The following is a 23,551-nucleotide window of genomic DNA, read 5'->3' on the forward strand; positions in this document are numbered from 1 at the left end:
TACTAATAATCAAAATGCTCTTGCACCATTATCCATCAATACATAGGTTTTCATTACATAATATAAGTGGGTTTTCTCTAAGAAATCCATAGTCAAAATCAAAACGAAATTACATTTTCGGTAGCAAAAGTCTTTAGAGAAAGAAGGCTCGGCGTGTAAAGGCTTATCTGGTAGCGCATGTCGTCTTCCGAGTCATGTAGATCAACTTCTTGAATGGCTTTAGTCGTGCTGGAGTAGTATATCGGCCTACCCTGTCTCCATGATAAGAGCATATCACCATTTTTGAAAACTTCAATGGGGTTAAGCTGTTGTAAACCATCCCAAATAGGAGTATTATCTTTGAGAATGCTAAACTCCACTGACCAAGATTTCTCATTTCCGTATTCCTTCATCACCCATATAATAATCCCCAGATTCGAATTGTCGCATACACATAAACAACCCCTTAAACTAGATAGGTGCCTTTCTTTGTTACTGATAGCACGAGGACAGGAAAAGGTACTAAAACACTCTGTTTCAAGATCAAGGCGATAAATTTTTGTAGGGGCTGAAATGGCCGTACTTCTCCACCACCAATGAAGATAGCCGCACAAGAATGACATTTTCATTGAGTTTGAATTGTCCGCAAGATGTTTCCAGTGGCCACATTGGCCGATTCTTCTCCACAATCCAGTTCCAAGAGTGTACACTTGGCACTCAGCTTCACCAGAATATAAATGCACAGGTGTCTGTGGCGGTCCTTCTGCGGAAATCCTAACCACCTTATATTGGCCACTCACTCTGCTCACTCCAAATCCATGAAACTCCAATGCAAGCGCAGTGGAAGGCTGTCTAGGACAAGGAAGCTTGATATATTCACGAGTGATTGGATTGCAGAGGATACGATTGACAGAGTGTTCCAATAACAAACCATTAATTGAGCTTTGAATTGCCATGCGAAAAGGGAGGTCCAAGTTGAAGACTTTATTCAAACTATGCCAATCACAGTTGAGATTGAGCTCATCCACCATTTTGTGTGTCTCTGAATTATAATTCCAGTAACCCTCATCAGTTATATGGATAACACGCTCAGTTATAATGAGGCGTGAGATGGATTTAGAAAGATGGGCCTTGACGAACTCGGGGGTAGTGAGCAGATCGAGCCAGGGCTTACAAACACACTTGCCCCTCATAGCAGTACGAACATCGAGTCGTGAAAGGATATCTATTATCATTTCTGATGGTAGATATAGGAACAAGTTTTCCCCTATTTCGGATTTTGCTCTCATCTTCTTCATTTCACACTACAAACTACAGTGGTATTTACAAAATTAAATTTATGCCTAAATCATTGCACAAAAAATAATTCAGCATATTGTACGGCATGAAACAAAATTCGCGGATGCTATATTCAAACTAGAACGTCAGCCATTGAGTACAACACCAAGAAATATCGAAAAACAAAAACATATTACCATGAAAACACAGGGATAAAATACTGCCAGTACCACATTGTTAGAAAAAAGAAGATGCTCAGTGTAATGAGCCACCTTGTAGGAGAATGGCGGATCAAGAGGGTGGCGTCGCTGCAGCGGTGAATATGGCAGTAGTCGAAGATGGTAGTAATCGTTTTTGCTTGTGATGAAACCTAAAGCCCTCTTTATATAATTGAAGGTTCGCCAAAAATATTTATTACTCACAACTCTCTAAACTACCCTACCTACCGCCCTCAATGCAATAAATATGTACTCAGTGGCAAATGGGAAAAATGAATCACAGGTGCCGTGTAAATTTGGAAATAAGAAAAGGTTTCCAAATATGTGCAAAAATAAAATTTCTTTTATTTAGTATTTGTAGTTTTTCTTATTATTTAATATTATTGTACTTTTACAATTATTTTGATTAAAAAAGTTATTATTATATCATTTTATATTTGAGATTATATGTAATTTATAAATGATACTCCGTATAATTTTAATGTTATTAAAATTTAAGATTTATACTCCCTCTGATTCGCCATAGTTGCGGCCAAACTTTTCGGCACGGAGTTTTAGAAAGGAATATTTGGTGTGTTAAATAAATGGATAAAAAAATAAGAGAGAGGAAAAGGTAGAGATAATAAAGTGAGAGAGAGTAAAGTAAGAAAGAGAAAAAGGTTACCATATATAGAAATGACTCAACTATGAAGAAACTTCCCGAAATAGAAAAATGACTCAACTATAAGAAACGGAGGGAGTAGTATTTATTTAATTTTAACATTGTTATACTATATATTTAATTATTTAAATAATATTGTACAGTATTCCGGTTCGACCACTGGTCTGACCGGTTGAACCATGAACTGATAGCTTCACCGGTTCGCTTGCCGGTCCGGTTTTTAAAACATTAATGTACTCCCATTAGTGGATCCTCTCAAATTTAAACTCTATGTTGCTTAAGAGTGTCCACAATATAGGCCGAACAGCCACACCACAACCACAAAAAGTTGTCCGCCTAGTCAGCACAACCAAAAAAACTTGTCTAGCTCGATAACAGCCATACCACAACCACAAATCACATTATTTTATTAATTGTTAGTATATTTTAATTGGACTAGAATAAAATTAAATACACAAAAATAATTAAAACAAAATTTAAACATAATTCATTCATAAATAATTTGTCAACGAGAATTACAAACAAAAGTAATCACCATGTGCTCGCTCCCCTACGTGCCTATATCTCTTCAACCATATCGGCCTGGAGCTGGAGATGTTCTGATTCCTTGTGTTAGGGCTGGCAAATCGTGCGGATTGGGTCGTTATCGGGTCAACCCGATAACGACCCAACCCAATAAGGCCAAACCCGAACCCAACCTGTTAAGGAAACCCCAAACCCGAACACGAACCCAACCCGTCACCTTCAAACCCGGACACGACCTGGACACGACCCGAACACGATAACGACACGAACCACTTTGGGTTGACCCGACACGATAAGAACACGATATCAACCTGGACACGATAAGAACACGATATCGACCTGAACACGATACCAACACGAACCACTTTGGGTTGACCCGACACGATAACAACACGACAACAACCTAAGCACGATAACAACACGATTACATATTGCTTCAAAAAATGATCAAGACTTTAAAAAGCCATATAGCATGAAGATGTTCCATTTTAAACAACAAAACTCCAACAAAATCCCAAAAAACCCAACAAAATACATAACTTTTGTTCCAAAACCCAACAAAAAAATTTGAAACAAGATAAAAGAACTAAAGAAGTAAAAAGAACAAAACAAAAAAGAGTGAAAATACTAAAAATTAAATTAAATTTATTCAATCAAAATAAAAAGAATATAATAGTAAAATAAATTATATTATAAAGTTATTTGTTGATTAGTTTTGCTAGTACATAATATCTGAATTAACGTTTTGTATCTATAAGTATAAACTTATTTTTCATAAATTTATTCAAATTATCCTTTTATTCTAAACACTAATTGATTTAGTTTTATTTTTCACTTGGATCTCTCACGTACATTGTATTATTTCATTTCTTTCGACTACTTTAATTTTTGTAATTTGAAATATAATTTGAAGCTTGTAATTTCAAATATTTTCTATATATTATAACACATGAAGAAATATGCAAAGTAAGGTCATTACATGGTCATTTAATATTATTATCCAAAATTACATGAATGAAGACATAATTATATATTTTGAATATATTAACTAATATACTTGAAGTGTCACACGCCTATACGTTGATAGCAACAACCTTCTATCGTCGAACTAGCTCTTATGTATCATTTGATCCACTATAATATATAACAGATTATTAATCATAAATTAATTTTATAATATGGGTCTAAAATTTGTTGTGGTTTATCATAATATTTAAATATATCAATTTATATAGCAGTCATATAATTAAAGGATATGTTACAACTTACATTCTGGGTTCCACATGTTATCATCATACCATCTCTATTATGATATTATTACGCACTATGAAAATAATTATAAAAGTAATATTAAAATAATACGGTAAATGAAATATTGAAAATATTGTGATTTATCATATAGTAATACTAATAATTTTTCATGATCTTATCAATTTTTGGAGCAAGTGCTATACATTTGAATGTTGTATTACTATTATATGTGTTGAGTCCAACAATGTCTTATCATTGAATGACCCATATTATAATGTTAATAATTTTAGATAGAATAATCAACCAATATGTATAATATTATTTTCAAAATTAAAAGTTAGAAATTAATGATAAAATATCAATGGTTTCAAAAATAATATGAGAGAATTTCCTAACAAAAGAGTGTTTTCCTAATTTATACTTTGTAAAAAAAAAGCAATTTATTTATCTTTATATCATTGTGATAGTTTAAATAAAATGAATAAAAAATTATTCCATTATTATTCCATTAAAATACTATGGATGGTTATTCTCTCTAAAATTTTATCTTTTAATAAGGGTCTTGGTACATATTGTACAACAATACAAATGAAAAATGAAAAATTATAAATAAGGTCAAATTAGTCACAAAAATATGTAATTAATGATGCTATCTAATCAAAATAAATTAATATTATCCTTTTTAAAATTTGAAGGGCATTTTGTGTATACAATTTTTGCAAATTTATCTTTACTCAAAATAAAAATAATAATATTAATTTTTAACGGGTTACCCGACCCGACCGGCATCCAACCCGCATCCGACCCGAATTTTTCGTGTTCTTAGTGGGTCGACCCAATAATGACCCGCATCCAATAAGACTTGATCCAAACCCAATAATTTCGTGCAGATTCGTGTCAGATTATCGTGTCGTGTCAAAAATTGCCAGCCCTACCTTGTGTGTGTCAAGCCAAGCTCGGATCAAGTATTCATCACTATGTGGCACACCCATTTGCAGGGGCAGTGGCAACACAGTGATTTGTTCCAGCATCATCCGATACCCAATGCTCCACATCCGGTCCTTCATCATCTATTATCATGTTATGCAATATGATAAATGCCAACATGATATCAGTGACATCGTCTTCGTGCCAAACTCGTACCAGGACCATATAATGCCCCATCGCGCTTGGAGCACACCAAATGTTCGCTCAACATACATCCCCATACCCTCTTGACGTTGCGCGAACCAAAATTTCTTCATACCAATTGGATTTTGGATCGTCTTTATAAACACTAGCGTATCTACATGGGAACAAAGGGGTACAGTTGTAACCCCAAATATTTCTAATAATACTATATCGGATTCGACTAAATGTTATTGCAGTGGATGGCCCAGTGGTAGAATTCCCAGGATATCTCTTTCTGCACCCAAGTTCGAGTCTCCTAAGTGCATTTCATAATTTTATGTTCTCATCTCTGATTTATTCACTTTTTTTACCTTTTATTATTCCTAATGCATTAAAATATTAACTGCCTTTAATTTTTCTTATGTAAAATTTTTATTTTTCTACTAATATATTTAATTTCCTTATCTTTTCATTATTCTCAAGCTTAATTCCTTTTAATTTTTTGTATTTTTAAATATATATTTTTGTAATACATTTAGTTTTTATTAAATGTATTTACCGTCCATTTTAATATATTTGAATTATTTTAATCATTTTTCAAATATTTTGTAAAGTATTTTAATCTTCTTGTAATAAATTTTATATTTTATTTTTTGTATTTCTATAAATATCTTTTTATTTTTTTATAATTATTGAAAATTTGCTTAAATAAGCTAAAAGATGTTTTGTCATTAAAAATAAATCGCACTTTTCAAAAGCTTAAATAAATTATCCCTAATATATAAATATAAGAATATTCACTTTTGACAATGGAAGTCATCCAAATAAAAGATAATTAACCGATTCTGAATTTCGAAGATGTAATTATTTATCGTACCCCCAAACCAAAAATCCTGGATACACCACTGTTTACAAATATGGACCACCAAGTATATGTCCCATCTATCAAATAGTAGCCCCTACTGTACTGCATGCCGTTGGCCACGTAGCTAATTTCCGGACCCTCACCCTGGCACTAGTTATTGAATAGAGGCGATGACTGCAGAACGTTGATGTCGTTGTTCCTCCCTACAACACCGAAATACGCATGCCAGATCTACAACCAGTAGCCAGCAATGGCTTCCAGGATCATAGACGGTGTTTGCTTTTGAACCCAGTTATGAACTGCCCTTTCTAAGCCACTGGGCAGTTCCTCCATTCCCAGTGCATGCAATCTATGTTGTCCATCATCCCTGGAAAACAGTGTACCCTCCCTTGCATACCAAGTAGTATCTGGCAATCGTTAGCTATTGACTTTCGGAGATATTCATCACCGAAGATGGCCCTGATGCCCTTACAAAACTGGTGCAAAACCTGTAGGCTAGTCGTCTCACCCATATGGAGGCGTTCGTCGAACATGTCAGCCGTCCACCATAGGCCAGCTACCTAATTGCAGTTGTGCACTTCTGCAACGCCGACAATCTGATCCTGCCACTGGCATCACATCCGAAGGTGAAGCACTTGTACCACGAAGCCAATGACGTCGATATAAGGACAAATAGACGTCGAGACATTCTGAAACGCCGACGGAAAAGCTCTGGCGGAAAACGGGGGTTTTCGGCAAAGTAGTCATCCATCAGTAGATGGTTAGGCGTGGTCTCGTCGGATTGTCCACCGATGTTGGATCGGACAAGGGATCGGCGCCGCCGCCGCCTGCTCCACCTCCTCCTGCACTTCCCGCGCCAACTCTTCAACCACCGCGTCATACGCCGCATCCCATTCGCGTTGGTACTCCTCGTCATTCATCTTATAAGAGTGGATTTGAGAAAAAAATTTAGATTGGAGATTGGAATGGAATGGGAAAAAAAATGAATTGCGATGTTGGATATATATAGAAATTAAGAAATTTTTAAAAAAAATTAAAAAATCCGTTGTCCACCGTCGCGGCATGCAATAGGCCGTCTCGACGCCGCTGCGCTGATCGCCACCTCTGCCCCAACCCCGTTGCGAATGCAGCGCTTCCACCTCCACCGCGGCTCCCATCTGCCTTACAATAGGGGCGCTGCGCCTCTATAAATCTTACTCCCTCCGTCCACCAATATCATAGGAGTTTGCCCCATTACGAAATGTAGTAGAAAATAGGTTGAAAAAGTTAGTGAAATGTGAGGTATATTAGTTTTATAATGAAATGTGAGTGAGATAAAACTAGTGGAATGTGGGGTCTATTACCAAAAGTGATAAAAAAGAACAAATGAAAAGTTTATTAATGGATGAAGGGTGTACAAAATAATGCTAATAATATTAATATATTCAATACGCATGGTAATAATACTTTAGATAGGTTGTCATATCGTAAAATTGTCGAAGAAAAATCTCATTATCGATATTAAATATATAACAGTGTAGATTACAACACTCCCTCCGTCCACTTTAAATGGAACATTTCTTTTCGGCACAAGATTTTATATAGTTTTATTTTGTGAGTTAAGTGAAGAGAGTAAAGTAAGAGTTAAGGGAAAGTAGATAGAGTGATGTTTTATTTTAGATATGCATAAATTTTTCAAAAAAATGCGTCACTTAGAGTAGAACGCAGGGAGTTCTAATAAGTTTCGCAAATCAATAGTACTCCTTTCGTCCCACTCTAAGTGGAGCATTTCTATTCCGGCACGCGATTTTATGCAGTGTTGTTTTGTGAGTTAAGTAGAGAGAATAAAGTAAGAGAGAGGAAAAAAGTAGAGTAATGTTTCTATTTTTAAAAATGTGTCATTTAGAGTGGAACGTCCTAAAAAGGAAAATGGTTCACTTAGAGTGAGACGGAGGAAGTAATAAGTTGAATTTTTTAAAGTTGGAACTAATATAGTTTATGAAATTTTGGGAAAATTAAAGAGATTGTGATTATTTGATTTAAATTACTTCCTTTGCCCCTGTACGTAGGGTGATATTATTTATTTTTAGGATGTCTTTAACTTTTTTCTCTTTTTTTGGCAATGACTAACTCACTTATTTGTTTTATTTTATTATGTCTTTCTTAAAATATAAAAAACACAAAAAAAATAATAATTATAATGTTCGGGTTGGGTCGGGTACTCGCAACATCGGGTGTGGGTTACCCGACTCGGGTATCGGGATTACCCGATATGTAGCGGGATGGGTATCGGGACTGGGTTTATGGGCTAAATCGGGTGTGGGTACCCGACGAGTCTGACTCATGCTAAATTTGCAATAAATGTGTCACCCACAAGTGTATGGGGTATGTAGCACGTGACAAGTGGAAATTATCGATCATCGAAGACTAAATGCCGGCTTGAGTACTACGATGCAACTTTGAACACTATCTAGACTAATAGAAGAGGTTTTTGGTTTTTCTTAACTAAGATCAAAGAACAAGTAAGCAAATAAGAGCAAATTAGGAAACTAAAGCAAATAAGGGTAGTTTTCACTCAAATTGGGAAGATAGGGATATGGATCCGTTGGTATGGATCACGGGTGTTCACCTAGGGATCATGCTCATCTATTGGATCTCATGTGTGGCTAGGAAGGTCGGGTTAATTGGTTAGACCCCCTCTCGGGTGCATCTAACGCGTTGATCGGCCTCTAATGTCGGAGTCTCCTCCCTACACTTCAAGACCGACTCCTAAAACCTACGGACTCAAGCCCTCTCTCTAGCTATGCATCTCTCGATAACATAAAACGCACGGAGTTGTTGATTATTTGACAATCTAACCAAGCATCTCTCAATGACAATGATTAGAAAAAGACATCCAATTGTTAGCTAAGCAATTAGACAATGAAAAAGCACAATAACCAACAAAACCACCACAAAAGGGATAGATAAGCATAAATCAAGGTTTAACCCATGGGTTCCATACAAACTTCTCCAATATCCCTAATAAAGACTTAGCTACTCATAATGGAAGCTAAAACAAAAGTAAATACAAGAACATCAAAAGAAAACATGGTAGAAATAGAAAATAGAACTCCCTAAGGTGGACTTGATGTTGGGGAGAATCTTTCTTCTTCAATCTCTTGAAGATGGAAGCCTCCTTGCCTTCAATCCTCTTGAATCTCTCGATTTCTCTCTCTATTTTGCAGTGGGGGAAGTTAGGGTTCGAAAATGAGTAAGAACCCTTTTATACTCGGAGTGAAAATCAGGATTAAGTGAGCACGCATACAAAACACCCGGTCGGGTGATTTGTAAGTGGCGAAACACCCGACCGGGTTTTCTTCCCGAAGCCCGACTTCTGCAAAACACCCGACCGGGTTTTCCGAGAAATGGAAAACACCCGGTCGGATTTTCCTTCTGGAGTCCGCATAGCTTCTGCAAAACACCCGACCGGGTTTTCCGAGAAATGGGAAACACCCGGTCGGGTATTTCTTCTGGGAACTCCTCAAAATTCAGCTTCGGCTCGTTTCAACCTGTTTTCATCACAAAACTACGACAAACCCATTAACTCACCTAATTAGTGTATGTGTGGTGAAAAACCTGTATTTAACATCTTAAACTATCAAAAGCACTCTTTAATCACCCATAAAACAAGCCTAAACTATGAGTTTGTCAGAGTCGGGTGCAGATACCCACGAGTACTCGTTTCGACACCACTACTAGTGTGTGATCTACTTTGTGCCACATGAGAAATATTTATGTGACTCGTTCTAGCAAAGTATGAACTATGTTAGGGTGTTGTAATTGGAACTTGTATAAACCATAACTATGAAAGCACATCCGTAGAATTCCCTAATCTCATCTGTTTTATCTGCAATTGTTTATTTACTTTCTTTAATTTTCAAGTTTTATAGTTCTTAAAATCAAAAACTAATTGTATCTCCAAATAGTGGAAGAAGCTTAGTAAGAAATAGCCAGTTTGTGATCGTTTTTCCGGTGTTTGATATCCGGTACTAACCATTAGTTATACTAAATCTACTCTGTATACTTGCATATTTATTTAGTGTTAATAAAAAGTGCATCAATTAACTCTCCAATTGCCAAAGCATCAAATACACCTCCACCAAACACATGTTTTGAACCTTCCTCCAAAGATGCATCCGGGTTGAGCTTGATAGTGTCCATCAAAGGCGGTCTCCAACTCCCTTCCCCATAGTAGACAAGTGATTGGCTCTCATTCCCACACCATCCATAAATCGAGTCTCTCCTACCCCTTTTACCAAGGTAATGAATTAAGCTCTAACCCCTTCTAGACTCACCCTAACACCTTTAAAGATAAATCCATATCAGTCAAACTCAATGAACTATCAAGAAATCATCATCCCCTCATACTGCAACATGCCTTCCCAGGTTTGCATAGCATCAGGATAATTTTACAACATGTGCAAACTACTATCTGAACCACCACCATACATGTTGCAAATGCTCCTTCATGGCACTGCTCTTTGTTAACTTTTGCTCATTCCAATATCAATATAAGTTGATCTAAAATAAAAGGTGTCTGATGATGAGAGTCCCTAGTAAATCTACCTAATTATGAGTTACCTAATCTGAAAATCGTCTCTTTACCAATCACGATATTATGGCGCATGCACATAGCTAATCAGAGGTCTTCAAATTTGTTTTAAAACGCGATTTGCAATAGTATAAACACTATGGGACTAAGGGCACAACAATTAAGGATAAAAAAAAATTAGCCTATTTTTTACAACTTATTTTTCCTCCATCATATCAGTATTTTTAATTTGAACCAGAAGATCTGCAATAAAGCCATCCTCATTTCAAACCTAACTTATTTCACAATTTTTATTGTTTTCCACATTGTTTTCAATTATTTTTTGAATTAAAACAAATAAAGTTGTCAAATAAAAAAAATTACATAGATTGAAAACACTGAAAAACTACATAGATTAAAAAATAGATAAAAGTACATTGATCAAAGTAACTACTACTCGAAAAGAACACGTTCAAAATTCCAAATTTGTGCGAAGTAGTTGGTTCAAGTCGTGATGCATTTTGGCGTTATTCCACAGTTCTGCCTCTTCCCAAGGTTTCATCGTCTTCATCATCGACACAAAAGGTCATTGCCCTCGCATTGGGATCCACCAATATTCTTATTCATTTTTTAAGATTGTAGAAAAAGAATATTGAATGAGAGTAGAATAAATGGATGGTGGAATGAGGTGAGAAAGTATGGTATTTATAAAGAGATAAAAAAAAATAAAAATAAAAAAGGACAATACACATGCCACCATCATCGACCCTGCAATAGGGTCGCAAAATCAGGTTTTATTGTGCATGCTATAAAGACTTGGTATTGAATGTATCCCGAATGAGTTTTTGCTTTAAGTCAACGTACACGGTGATGTTGTGTCCTCAATTTTTTTAATTCTTTTCTTTCAATCGAGCTACGCAATTAATTTCATACTATTAATATGCAAAATGAGACATTCCTAGTTAAACAATATTAAATCTAAAACATAATGGTAAAGTATAAAAGAGTGAAATTCAAAAGTAGGTCCTTGAAAAATAAGGTATGAATGCATCTAAAATATATGTAGAGGTGCATCGTAAGATCCAATTTCACATGGTAAAGAGTGAAAAAATTGTAACCATGTATGCATTTCTTGTGGAACAAGTTGTTTGCTTCGCACAACGAGCTTGAATACATTTGATATCTCATCTTCTGAAGAATCATCATATTTTGCTCTAAAATTAGTATCTGCCTTGGACACTAAAAACAACAATGAATCACGAAGTATTGATCCATAAAAGTCGATATTATTATTCACTATCGTCAGGTTTCAAGCCAGTCCTACTCAGATTGCAGAGATATAATTTTATCGGACTAAAATTTCTAACCTAAACCTCAAAATTTAGCAAGTTATTCTAAGTAAGTCCACATATTATATAAGCCCCTAACATCCTTAAATTTTAACACATTTAAGAATAAACAAGTTTTCATGTAGTGTCTCATAAAAAAAATGACGACTTCTATACACGCATTCGGCATTTCTAACTAGTCCGAAAGAAAGATCTTCTCCACACCACCATAAGATTAAAAAAACCAGAACTTTACAGACCATCACATAAAAATGAAATCTTTTAAGATATGAAGAGAATGATTTCAACACTTATATAAATAATTGAGAGGTTTTTTATTCCTTAGCCAGCCATCCCGTTTGTCTCGTTTTCTCTTTTTTTATTTTTCTCAAGCCCGCCATTCACATGGAGTATTATTGTTATTCCCACTCCCCAACTCTTGTCTTCTCCCGATATGGCGATTCGTTCATATACGCTGCCTCTCTTAATATGTTTACAGCACCTTCAGTTTTTGAAGTAGGAATTGTTTTCGGTTGCAATGGATTGCGGGAAAATGTGGTTGCTTTTGTTGATTTTGGCAGAGTTGATGTGTTGTGCGATCGGGCATTTTGTGTTTGAAGTTCATCACAAGTTTGACGGCGAGGGAGAGGCGGTGTTGGGAGCTATGAGAGGCCACGATTTGCAGCGCCATGGCAGAAGCCTCGCCGCCATTGATTTTCAGCTAGGCGGCCATTATTCCCCCACTTTACATGCGTATGTCTCACACTCATTTGTTTTTTTTTTTTGAAGGTTGGGATTTGTATTTCGAATTTGAATATGTTGGGAATAACTGACCTAATTGTTAAGACAATTGACTGCACGTTAGTTTGCTATTGTCCACTTTGCGTCAATCCCGCATGAATTTGTTTTTGGATCACTCCCTAATAAGGCTCTAAGGCCACTTGTTAGGACTGTCGATTGCACATTGCTTGATATTGTCCGCTTCTAGTCAAACCGGATTTATTTTTGGGTCACTCCCAAAAGGCCTCAAACTAATTAGGGGTGGATAGCACTTATATACTAATCCGATGTGGGATGGGTCTGCAATCCAACACTAATGCCTGACTCCAAATAAATGATGTTTCTTTTCCTGTGAGAATATTCCTTTAACTGGTTTTGTGCTGTAAGTGATTTTGTTTCTGTTACTAAATCAACTGTTTTCCCCACATTTTTTATGTTGAAATGCCACTCTAGGGTAAAGGAATTCATAGAAGCTCGGATGAGTTTGATTTGTCTTGTTGTGTTGAGAAAATGGTGGATGATTGTGGCTTGGGTATTCAAGCATACACTCCAAGGCAAAAATGTATGACTTGCAGCATCCATTTGTAGTGTTAAATTGATTCTCACATGTTTGATGTTTGGTTGAATTCGTCTCAACCTGTTTACTCCTTGTAGAGTCGCAATCTGCGTTCTTCTGATCAAAGAAAACTACTAGTTTTTTTGTTTGAGTGTAATGACACTTATCGATTGCTTTATATGTAATGACAAGCTTTAGTATCCAAGAATGCGAATTTCAATACTTATTTGGCTCTACCAAATTGCTATCGTGTTAGTTTTGCACCAAAATTGCCATGATTGCAGCACTGTATTTGTAAATCTTGATATCGATTTGTATACAATGATTCAGGCTCTATTTCACCAATATTACTATTGGGACTCCTCCGGTTGACTATCATGTCCAGGTTGATACAGGAAGTAATACTTTATGGGTGAATTGCCACGACTGTGAAAGTTGTCCCAAGAAAAGTAAATTTGGTGTATGTTCCTTGTTTCTTTCTTTCCGGTCCCTAAACGAAATCTCAAGATACTGCTTTCTAAAATCTCAATCCGACACGTCCCCCTTTGACACCAAGTCTTTTCCTCGTTACTATGTTTGATCCACCAGGTAGAATTCAAGCGGTATGACTTGGCAACCTCTTCCACAGGGAAGAATGTCACTTGTGATGAGGAGTTTTGTCATGCTGCATCAAGCAGCTCAAATAAAAATTGCCCAGCTGGAACTGGAAGGCAATGTGAATATTCAGTTGCTTATGCAGATGGAGGCACAACCGGGGGATACTTCGTCAGAGATAATTTTAGATTTAACCAAGTGACTGGAAACCTCCAAACCTCAACAATGGATAGCAACATAGCATTTGGGTATGTATTCATGTTTGATCTTTTAGTCAGTCTTATATCTCTGTGGAGTTTTTGTTTCACTGATTCGACCTTTTGTTTTTAATCTTCATAGGTGCTCAATGTCTGAAGACCCTGTTAAGTCTGTTGACGGAATAGTTGGTCTCGGACGAGCAAATGAAACCATCATTTCACAACTTGCTTCCTCAGGAAAGGTGAAAAAGGTCTTTTCACATTGCTTGGACGGAAACAGGGGAGGTGGTATTTTTGCTATTGGAGAAGTAATGGAGCCAAAAGTCAATCGAACACCTTTAGTCCCAAATGAGTATGTGATTTCTTTGTTTCTTGCAATGTCCCCCTTTCTTGGAAGAAATTTGGAGTTACACTTAACTTACTAAAATTGATTACAATTTGTACCATCTTAGGTCACATTACAGTGTAAATCTGAAGTCGCTTGAGGTAGGTGGCCAATTCTTAAACCTCTCAACAAACTCTTCTGGGACGGGATCTAGTAGAAGGACTATAATTGATAGTGGCGCATCATTGGCCTATCTTCCATCTGAGGTTTATCAACACGTTTTGGAAAAGGTATGCTATTATGTCTTCACCCTTGATATGAAATTTATATAGAATTATTTTCTTATTGTTTGCATTTATGACTATCTTGATTCTTACCTCTCTTTCTCCCTGAGTCCCTGATTATTTGTCCATCTGTAACTAGATGATGTCGCAGCATCCAGATCTGCAGACTCGTATAGAGCAAGGGTTCACATGTTTTGAGTACAACGAAACGTAAGTTTTGTGACTGTTTTAGAATGTTCTGCATTCGCTCGTGAGCATGTATACACTGTATAGGCCTATATGTTCACATAATTATGTACATTGCAAGATCATTGATGCTATATACCTCATACTAATGTAGCGTTTCACGTATTTGTTGCAGTGTTGATGATGGATTCCCAATTGTAAATTTTCATTTTGAAAACTCTCTCAGTTTGGCAGTTCATCCCCACAGTTATCTTTTTGTATTCCAAGTAAGTCATTTTGGTTGGAGGATTATAATAGAGAGACTTGGATAAGAAACTCACGTAATTCGTTAGCTTGTCTTTTAAAATATCCCCACATCCGAGTAACGCATCCGTGGTGTAAATGTGATTTTGCAGGGTAACGAATACTGTATAGGTTGGCAAAACAGTAGTAGCACACTGCCAAGTGATGAAAGAGACATATTTCTGTTGGGAGGTACTCTTTTACATAAGGTTCTTGCCTTGATAAAGAATGAATCTTTTTAGCAAATGAATGATGCAGTGATTGTGTATTTGATATGCAGATATAGTAATATCAAATAAGCTGGTTGTGTATGATCTGGAAAATCAGACCATTGGATGGACAGAATATAACTGTGAGAGTAATTATATCTTCATTTTGTTAGTTGCTATTTCAAACTAGTATGGTAATCAATGAAGCAATTGAATTTTGATTGTATTAAAATAATTAATTGCAGGTTCATCAAGTATCAAAGTGAGAGATGAAGCAACAGGGAATGTTTATGATGTTGGATCACATCTTATATCTGCTGCTGCTCCTACTTTCACTCTCTTCAAACCAACTTTTATAACTCTCCTTCTCTTTATAGTTGCCTCACCCAATGAGTTAAAAGGTCTTGTAAAATTTATCTTGGTTTCTATTTTTTTGTTGGGTTTTGTAATTGTATAATTTTAGATAATTTTTTCTTTTTCAAACACTGTCATAGTTTGGAGATATATTCCGAAGAAATAAAATAAAAGTTCATTCTATCACCAATTATATTATTTACACGTTATTTGGATATAACCCTTGTGTATATGAACACAAACCAATTTGATGATTTCTAAAAAATTGGCAATTTATCACCTAAATAATTTTAGATATTTATCAAATTGTGTTGACCCTTCAACCAAAAAAGTGTTCAGACCGTTGGGGGCAAAGACTAATGACTTTGTGATTTGACTCCAACTTTGGTCATTATTAATGAGTTTTATTTCAACAATTTATCCTTCCAATATGAAAATCAAAACGGCACCGCGGATTATCATTTATTATTGCCGCGGTTTTAATTTTAGTTCATAAATATTAACATTTCTTGGAGTCATCACATTAGTAAATATTATCCCCATCCACAAAAATAATCTCATATAGTATATATTTTGGTCTATCTACAAAAATTAATGTCATATTTCCTCCGCTTCAATTTAGTTTTCCGTTTAACTTAATTGAGACATTTCTTTTTAATACAAAGAATAAAAATAAAAATAAGAAAAAATAAAAATAATTATAGATGAAGACAAAATTAAATAAGAAAGAATAAAGTAAAAAGATAAAAGAGTAAAATATAAGATAAATAAAATAAGAATAATTAAATATTTTATTTTTTACAAGAAAAATTATTCAGCGAGTTTAGATATCCTGAAAAAGATTATGACTCAACTAAGTTGGGATAGAGAATATCAAAAATGGAAAGTTGCTACTCCGTCCCACTCAAGATGTCCACACTTAGTTACATGGTTTTAGGAAGAGTTGTTAGTTGGAGTAAGTAGAGAGAAAAAATAGTTGAATATTTTAATGAAGAAATAAGTTTATATCCAAATATGGAAAGTGAACATTTTAAGTGAGACAAACCAAAAAGAAAATGTGGACATCTTAAATGAGACGCGGGGATTATAAATTTATTACTCTACTTGTTTACTAAATTCGCATCAAAAATTGAGAGGTCTACTAATATAATTATTTTTGGTATACGGACTATTTTTGTTAAAGAAGAGAGTATATAAGCGTACTCCATTTAATAATTATAGATGTCATTTGATTGCTACGATTCATTGTTATATGATGGCAAAACACATTCTTAGGTCCTTATATTTTAATCAAAATGTTCATTAGGTCCTTGTACAATTTTTTTGTTTTAATAAGTCCTTATACCTTTCTCATAAATTTCATCACATTCTCGTACAATTTTTTCATTTTAGTAGGTCCTTATACTTTGATTATAACTTTTATTAGGTTCGTATACAATATTTTTTTTAAGATATTCTTTTACTTTTATCTTAGATAATAATTTATATTTAATTACATTTAATAAACCTTTTAATTTTATTATTTAACTTATCTTATTATTATAAATATTCAGGGTATCTTTCAATATAAATATAAATAATCAATATAAATATAAATAATCAATTGAAAATTCAAATAGTTATTCTAAAAAAAAAACTTCGATTTTAATCTTCAATCATCACGGTTAATCTTTTTATTATTCTCTACAACTTATTGAGATTATTGGATAACAAGATGATATTATCTTTATCGACTATGCTAAGTTAAATAATGGAATATTAAAAAGTTCATTAAGTTTAATTAAATTTAGATTATTATCCAAGATAAATATAAAAAAGTCTCTAAAATAAAAGATTGTACACAGATCTAATGAAAGTTATGAAAGTATAAGGACCTACTAAAACGAAAAATTGTACGATGACCTGATAAAAATATTGTGAAAAGTATAAGGACCTTTTAAAACAAAAAAATTGTACAAGGACCTAGTGAACATTTTGACTGAAAAATAAGGACCTAAGGATGTATTTTGCCTTATATGATTGAAAGAAGATATGTTGCACGCCATATTGTAAGCTATTGGAGGGCGACAACTAACGTGGTTTTCTTTTTCTTTTAATATTTTCCCCACTTTATCTTCTTTATATTCTGAATCAGCCTAAGTCTGATCTTTCATCGACTACTATACAAATTCGAGTCATGCTTGCATCTCCCTACAAAATCCGTCGTCATATTTTGAACCAGATTCTGAACCTGTCTAGAATTATCATATGATTATCCATCTAGAATTAAGTCACTTGTCTAAAATTATCTATTCATATAGAATTAAGTCGTGAGATTCAATCTCATGAATTAAACATAATACTGTATATTTAATCATATGATATAATCATATTTAATCATGAGAGCCTATAGTTTTAGAAGAAGAAAATAAATTAATACACCCCCTCCCAATTAAGATTATAGAGTACTAATTTGTCCCAAATAAGATAGAATTGTCACATTTCTATATTTTGAAAATAATAAAATAATTTATCGCTGGAATTTTGAAGGCGTGTGGCGTGGTCTGACAAAAGCAAGAATGTGAGTCAGAAATAAAATTCATAAATGCAGATTAAGACACACAAATTCTTGACCTCACTTTCTTCGAAACTTCATTTAGAGAGAGAAACTGAGTTTATATTGTTCAAATTGAACCCAATCCATGTAAGAAGAAAAAATAAAACCTCTCTTTTTTTAATCTCAACATCCGTAGCTTTGAGGTTGAGTCCAACGATTTCAACCGACCTATTTTTGTTGAATTTTACTAAATCAAAGCTCATCAATTTTGTCAACTTTCACATTTCTTTTACCGCCAAATTTCGTCTTCTTCCCAGATTCCGATTCATAATTCATTCACACCATTACAGATCGACTTTGTTTGTTTACAATTTTCAATTCTTTCAAGTAATTTGGCGATGGATTCCGGGAAAAGGTGCTTGCTTTTGTTCTGGGCTTTGCTGATTTTGGCAGAGGTGATTACCGGCAATCTGGTGTTTCAAGTTCACCACAAATACGGCGGCCGCGGCGAGGGGACGGCGGCGCTGGGGGCGCTCAGAGCCCACGACTCGCGGCGCCACGGCAGAATGCTTTCCGCCGTTGATTTTCAGCTCGGCGGCGATGGTTCGCCCACTAGCGCTGCGTACGTTTTCACCCTCATCACTGATTTTGATCTGTGTTTGTTGAAATTCTTGATTTGATGAGTTATATACTCAATTTGAAATTCAATTATTGCTGAACCTTATGAGTGGTGATTGATAAGGCGTTCTTGTTTCTTTATCAGATCATTCCTTTTGCCTTTTTGTTTGGCTGTCGGTTACTGTTTTTTGTCCATTTATTGATTTTGATTTTGATGCATTAACTTGTTTTGTGTTGATATACTGTTGAAAGATGCAATCTTGGAGAATGAAGCCTACTGTTTATCTTCTTTAAGGCAAAAATATGACTTCCATCCATATGCATCTTTAACCTGGAGAAATGGTATTGATATAAACATTTTATAGATGGAAATAGTTTTACACCGTCTTAAGGGGTAATAGAACCAGGGAATGAGATTGAGAGAGTAATCATTTCCATTGATGGGCATATGAAATCAATACTAGACTCCTCAATGCCAGCATCGGTTCTGTGGCGAATATAGGTTACAAACCATGCAGTAAATTGAGCATTAATTGTATATAGCGGTGGGAACACTCTTTTGCTTTTGTTAATCTGTATGTAACGCCACAAGTTGTCGCGGTCATATGAATCCGCAATGTTAATGATTTTTTTTTGTTTCGGGCGCTAAATGCTTTGTTTGCAAACTTGTAGTGGAAAGCTCTGTGTTTGTGAATCTCAATGTTTATTTGATTCACTGAACAGGCTATATTACACCAAAATTACTATCGGGTCTCCTCCAGTTGACTATCATGTCCAAGTAGATACAGGAAGTGATATTTTATGGGTGAATTGTCACAATTGCGACAGGTGTCCCACTAAAAGTGATCTACATGTATGTTTGGCCCTTTCTTCTTTCTTTCTTCTTTTCATTTTTCTTGATGCTTCTCTAATGAAATCGGAAGATTGTGTCGATACTGTTTTGAGTGTTTTCCCTGTCCAACATTCAGCTCTTTTAACTGCAAGTTCCGTCTACTCTAGAAAGGCTGCTATATGTTTGTTTTTCAATCCTCCAGATAGAATTAAAGCAGTATGACTTGGCGGCTTCCTCCAGTGGAAAGGTGGTCACTTGTGATCAAGATTTCTGTGATGCTGCATTCAGTAGCCCAAATGCAAATTGCCAGACTGGTATGAACTGCGAATATTCTGTTACTTATGGAGATGGGAGCAGAACTGAGGGATACTTTGTCAGGGACAATTTTAGATTTGACCAAGTGACTGGAAATCTTCAAACCTCGTCAATGAATGGATCCATTGCATTTGGGTGAGAATTCATGTTTGATCTATGAGTCTATCTCATGTATCTATGGAGAAATTATATTCTTTGCTATCTGCTGAACTTTCAATAAGACTTGCTTGAGCTTTCTTATAATCTTCCCACGTCTTCTGTATCTTATGCTTTCTGATCTTACATCTGAGATAGGTGCTCAGCCAAACAAGCTGGAGAATTAGGTTCATCTTCTGAGGCCGTTGATGGAATAGTTGGTTTTGGACAAGCAAATACATCCATTCTTTCACAACTTGCCTCATCCAAAAAGGTGAGGAAGATCTTTTCGCATTGCTTAGATGGTAGCAAGGGAGGTGGAATCTTTGCTATTGGAGAAGTAGTTCAACCCAATGTCAGCAGAACACCACTTGTTCCAAATGAGTATGTGATGTTAACTTGGTTGTTTGTTTGTTTCTTTTCCCCTGTCTTTTCTTGGTCAAAGTTTGAGTTATTTTGCGATAGAATGCCGTGGTATTTCATTTGCATTTTGAGTAAAATAATGTTACCATAGTTTGTCTGAAACATGTCACATTTTGTAAATGTAGGCCACATTACAATGTGAATCTGAAATCAGTCGAGGTAGGTGGTCAATTCTTGAACCTCCCGACAGACTTGTTTGATACGGGATCAAGTAGGGGGACTATAATTGACAGTGGTACAACATTGGCGTATCTTCCATCTGAGGTTTATCAGCAGCTTTTGGACCGGGTATGCAAAGATGAAATTTGTTATTTAACATTGGTTTCTCGATAGTTTCATCTCAGCCTACATTTTTTACTATTTTGCTTCTTGCCTCGCTTTGTCCTCCCACATCCCTAATTGTCTATCTATCTATTCGTCTCAAGCCAGATGATGGCGCAACATCCAGATCTGCAAATTCACATAGTTGAGCAACAGTTCAAATGTTTTGTCTTCGGTGGGAAGTAAGTTACATGGCTGAGATAATTTTCTATGTTGGTTCATGTGTGTGCACAGACCTATCACTTTCAATAGCACACACAGTTATGTGCAATACTAGGTCTTTGATGCTTTGCTTATAGTATGTTGAGTTAAATCGGTATCATGGTACTTCTCTGATCAAAAGTACTTCAGGTAGTGATGATTTGGTCAGGACTAACTGTTTCATTTTTCCCGTTCATATATGCCTTAACATTTATTCACTGTCTTTATCTAACCAAAAATAAAAAATAATGGATGATTTCATGTATTTGCTGCAGTGTGAATGATGGATTTCCAGTTGTAAACTTCCATTTTGAGAACTCTCTTGTTTTGCCAGTGCATCCCAGCAATTATCTCTTCAAAATTGGTGTGAGTAATTTCGTTTGATCCCAAAATGTTTTTGTTTTCAGTAAGGCTGATAACTCCATGATCTTGCAACTGGAATTTTGCAGGAGACCGAATATTGTATAGGTTGGCAAAATAGCGGGATGCAGACAAAGGATGGAAGGGAAATAACTTTGTTGGGAGGTAGATTTCGCTGCTTTTTTTTAATGCAACTCGTCTCATGAAAGATGTTGATGCAATCTTCTTCTTGTTCTTGTTTTTATTTTTTAATGCAGATATAGTATTATCCGACAAGCTCGTTTTGTACGATCTTGAAAATCAGACCATTGGATGGACACAATATAACTGTGAGTATACTTTATATAACTTGTGCGTTTTGCTATCATTGATTTTTCCGAATTTCCCCTTATAAAAGTTCAATCTTATGAGGTTGTATTCTCTAATGTGAATGACAGGTTCGTCAAGCATCAAAGTAAGAGATGAGGCTACCGGGAATATTTATGTTGTTGGGGCACATGATATCTCTTCTGCTTACAATGTGTCGAAGGCGAATTTTATAGCAATCCTTTTGTTTCTATCTGTGCTGTGTAAACTGATAGAGTAAGTGAGTTATACACAAGCAGCAGCAGCAGCAGCTTCACAGGTAATGCTGCTCTTGTACAATAGTAATTGTTGATGCTGGTGCTGCATTCTTGAACTAATTATAGAAAAAGGTTTGGCTCGATTTCGAGTGTTGAAAGCTCTCTCCATTACTTCCCTTTAGTGCTTCATCTCCTCCTAAAACGATTAGCTTCTTCTTGCAACTGCAATATTGCTGAAGATTCACTGACATTATATCTACACGTACGAGCTTTGTTGTGTCATCGCGTGCACTGTGTAACAGATATTTAAATCATTGGTATTGAAATTATACACACAGATTTGATTTTTAGTTTGTAAATTTCATGAATGCTTTACAATGTTGTCTTTAAGAACTGTACAACTAAATAGAGAACAGCCAGAAACAGAGCAACTTGGATTACATCTCTCTGGAAGCTGTCGTCACGTTGGAAAAACTGAATCAAATGAAATGAAAGTGGATATTTTTTGTGAGAAATGAGAATACTTGAAACAAATCAATGAAATCCATGTAAATAACATTGTATTTATTGTACCTTGGTTGGATCTCCAGTAGGGTCTGGATACATTTCGATGTTCTTGTTCTCCTTAGCAAATCGTTTCGACACGTCCTTAATGGAGTCGGAAACATCTTTTCCGGCTTCAACTGTGGCAAAGAGCCGCCGCGAGGCCCAGAAATAGGCCTGGGTGATGGGGGGCGACTGGGATGGGTCCCACGTCTCTTCGTGCTCTATTACTTGCCCACTGATCTGGTTCATTGTAAACTTGGACTCCACTTTGAGGATCAAGTCTCCTCCGAAGGCGAAAATCGGAGACTTGGGCTTCCCTCTCAGAGTCCACTGGATGTTCAGCAGACTTGTTGATAACATCACCATCTGCTGCACACTCTGCAGAAACATGCCATTTTAAACTAATCATGTTTTAACATAATTAGGAATTCTTGAACTTGTCTGAATCCTTACCACAGTGGGATTCTGTAGTGCTTCAGTCGCCCATATTTGTCTCTTGTACTTGTCTCGGCCACTGAAGCTCCTAACTGGATCCTGCAACCATTTCAACGTTCGTAAATCGATCTTTATCACCTGAAGTAACGATCCATTTATAGAAATTACCTTGTACTTGACAGAGACGGCATAACTTCCAAGTGCGCGATTGCCTTCTCGAAGCTCAAGAATGTCGCGTACGAGCTGTCTGGCTGTGGATTCGACTAAAGGGCTGCTTATGCACTCGAACTCGTCGCAGAGCTCACCAAAGTCCATGCCATCTACAATCTTGTCAGCCTCTGATCTAACATCAGGAGATGCTTCTGTCCTCTCATTTGCAACTGCAACATAAGTTCAAAATTTCTTACACTGATCATGGTAATTAACGAAAAAGCTTCTACATAAACGTAAGTACTATACCTCGGAGGGATACATCGGTGTGGTGAAGACGGCGAAATGAAGCAGCTTGAGGCTTGTTCAGACGATGCTTGGAGATGGTGGAAGAGGAGGAGGAGGAGGATGCGGGATTGGGAGGGAAGGTCGTGACACAAGTACTCATGATTTATCGATGTGTCGAAGATGAATTCTCCCCATACTGCAAGAATTTGGATTATTGATGATGGGGTGTGGTGGTAGATGTTGTTGTCCCCTTTAGTTTTGTTTCTCCCACAAAATCTAGGTGTGTTTGGATAA

The 23,551-nt window shown here is 35.8% G+C and overlaps 4 protein-coding genes across 9 annotated transcripts; 2 read left to right on the forward strand and 2 right to left on the reverse strand.

Moving 5' to 3' along the window:
• Positions 1–1,681, reverse strand: LOC125199312 (F-box protein At3g07870-like). Of its 3 annotated transcripts, none has more exons than XM_048110457.2 (2): positions 1,530–1,681; positions 1–1,290 (listed from the first exon to the last, which is right to left on the reverse strand). In XM_048110457.2, exon 2 carries the CDS (start codon positions 1,275–1,277, stop codon positions 99–101), a length of 1,179 nt encoding a protein of 392 aa, XP_047966414.1. In that variant the 5' UTR covers positions 1,278–1,290; positions 1,530–1,681; the 3' UTR covers positions 1–98. The 3 variants fall into 3 exon arrangements, with proteins under 3 accessions (XP_047966414.1, XP_047966413.1, XP_047966412.1); XM_048110456.2 differs by having other exon boundaries at positions 1,488–1,676; XM_048110455.2 differs by having other exon boundaries at positions 1,455–1,675.
• A 10,309-nt stretch (positions 1,682–11,990) lies between these two features.
• On the forward strand, positions 11,991–15,720 carry LOC148931020 (aspartic proteinase 36-like). 2 transcript variants are annotated; one of them, XM_089067739.1, is made up of 10 exons: positions 11,991–12,520; positions 13,434–13,563; positions 13,692–13,945; positions 14,037–14,246; positions 14,347–14,509; positions 14,643–14,713; positions 14,865–14,955; positions 15,085–15,163; positions 15,252–15,329; positions 15,426–15,720. In XM_089067739.1, the coding sequence occupies exons 1-10, from the start codon at positions 12,306–12,308 to the stop codon at positions 15,635–15,637; spliced, it is 1,503 nt and encodes a 500-aa protein (XP_088923865.1). In that variant the 5' UTR covers positions 11,991–12,305; the 3' UTR covers positions 15,638–15,720. The 2 variants fall into 2 exon arrangements, with proteins under 2 accessions (XP_088923865.1, XP_088923866.1); XM_089067740.1 differs by having other exon boundaries at positions 11,992–12,520; positions 15,252–15,323.
• Positions 15,721–18,140: 2,420 nt separating this feature from the next.
• LOC125213985 (aspartic proteinase 36-like) lies at positions 18,141–22,188 on the forward strand. The gene is made up of 10 exons (XM_048114814.2): positions 18,141–18,692; positions 19,412–19,541; positions 19,723–19,970; positions 20,130–20,354; positions 20,519–20,681; positions 20,823–20,896; positions 21,191–21,281; positions 21,365–21,440; positions 21,533–21,604; positions 21,713–22,188. Exons 1-10 carry the CDS (start codon positions 18,469–18,471, stop codon positions 21,859–21,861), a joined length of 1,452 nt encoding a protein of 483 aa, XP_047970771.1. The 5' UTR covers positions 18,141–18,468; the 3' UTR covers positions 21,862–22,188.
• LOC125213986 (transmembrane protein, putative (DUF2358)) lies at positions 21,738–23,523 on the reverse strand. Of its 3 annotated transcripts, none has more exons than XM_089067817.1 (5): positions 23,279–23,523; positions 22,988–23,199; positions 22,838–22,918; positions 22,412–22,762; positions 21,738–22,071 (listed from the first exon to the last, which is right to left on the reverse strand). In XM_089067817.1, the coding sequence occupies exons 1-5, from the start codon at positions 23,415–23,417 to the stop codon at positions 21,955–21,957; spliced, it is 900 nt and encodes a 299-aa protein (XP_088923943.1). In that variant the 5' UTR covers positions 23,418–23,523; the 3' UTR covers positions 21,738–21,954. The 3 variants fall into 3 exon arrangements, with proteins under 3 accessions (XP_088923943.1, XP_088923944.1, XP_047970772.1); XM_089067818.1 differs by lacking the exon at positions 21,738–22,071 and adding an exon at positions 22,103–22,129 and having other exon boundaries at positions 23,279–23,521; XM_048114815.2 differs by lacking the exon at positions 21,738–22,071 and adding an exon at positions 22,142–22,312 and having other exon boundaries at positions 23,279–23,521.
• Between the last annotated feature and the right edge of the window lie 28 nt (positions 23,524–23,551).

This window comes from Salvia hispanica, chromosome 3 (assembly GCF_029641045.1).
Source record: "Salvia hispanica isolate PSC_SH4W2 chromosome 3, Shi_PSC_v1, whole genome shotgun sequence".
Classification (NCBI taxonomy): Eukaryota; Viridiplantae; Streptophyta; class Magnoliopsida; order Lamiales; family Lamiaceae; genus Salvia; species Salvia hispanica.

What these genes read in the sequence shown, in the direction of transcription:
- LOC125213985 (XM_048114814.2), top strand. Translation starts at nt 18,469, where the DNA reads ATGGATTCCGGGAAAAGGTGCTTGCTTTTGTTCTGGGCTTTGCTGATT. An exon ending in TGTTTTGTCTTCGGTGGGAA is followed by an intron (nt 20,897 to 21,190) that starts GTAAGTTACATG and finishes TATTTGCTGCAG; the next exon opens with TGTGAATGATGGATTTCCAG. An exon ending in ATTATCTCTTCAAAATTGGT is followed by an intron (nt 21,282 to 21,364) that starts GTGAGTAATTTC and finishes GGAATTTTGCAG; the next exon opens with GAGACCGAATATTGTATAGG.
- LOC148931020 (XM_089067739.1), top strand. Translation starts at nt 12,306, where the DNA reads ATGGATTGCGGGAAAATGTGGTTGCTTTTGTTGATTTTGGCAGAGTTG. An exon ending in GATAGCAACATAGCATTTGG is followed by an intron (nt 13,946 to 14,036) that starts GTATGTATTCAT and finishes TAATCTTCATAG; the next exon opens with GTGCTCAATGTCTGAAGACC. An exon ending in ACACCTTTAGTCCCAAATGA is followed by an intron (nt 14,247 to 14,346) that starts GTATGTGATTTC and finishes GTACCATCTTAG; the next exon opens with GTCACATTACAGTGTAAATC.
- LOC125199312 (XM_048110457.2), bottom strand. Translation starts at nt 1,277, where the DNA reads ATGAAGAAGATGAGAGCAAAATCCGAAATAGGGGAAAACTTGTTCCTA.
- LOC125213986 (XM_089067817.1), bottom strand. Translation starts at nt 23,417, where the DNA reads ATGAGTACTTGTGTCACGACCTTCCCTCCCAATCCCGCATCCTCCTCC. An exon ending in CACCGATGTATCCCTCCGAG is followed by an intron (nt 23,200 to 23,278) that starts GTATAGTACTTA and finishes CTTATGTTGCAG; the next exon opens with TTGCAAATGAGAGGACAGAA. An exon ending in CTACTGGAGATCCAACCAAG is followed by an intron (nt 22,072 to 22,411) that starts GTACAATAAATA and finishes GTGAATCTTCAG; the next exon opens with CAATATTGCAGTTGCAAGAA.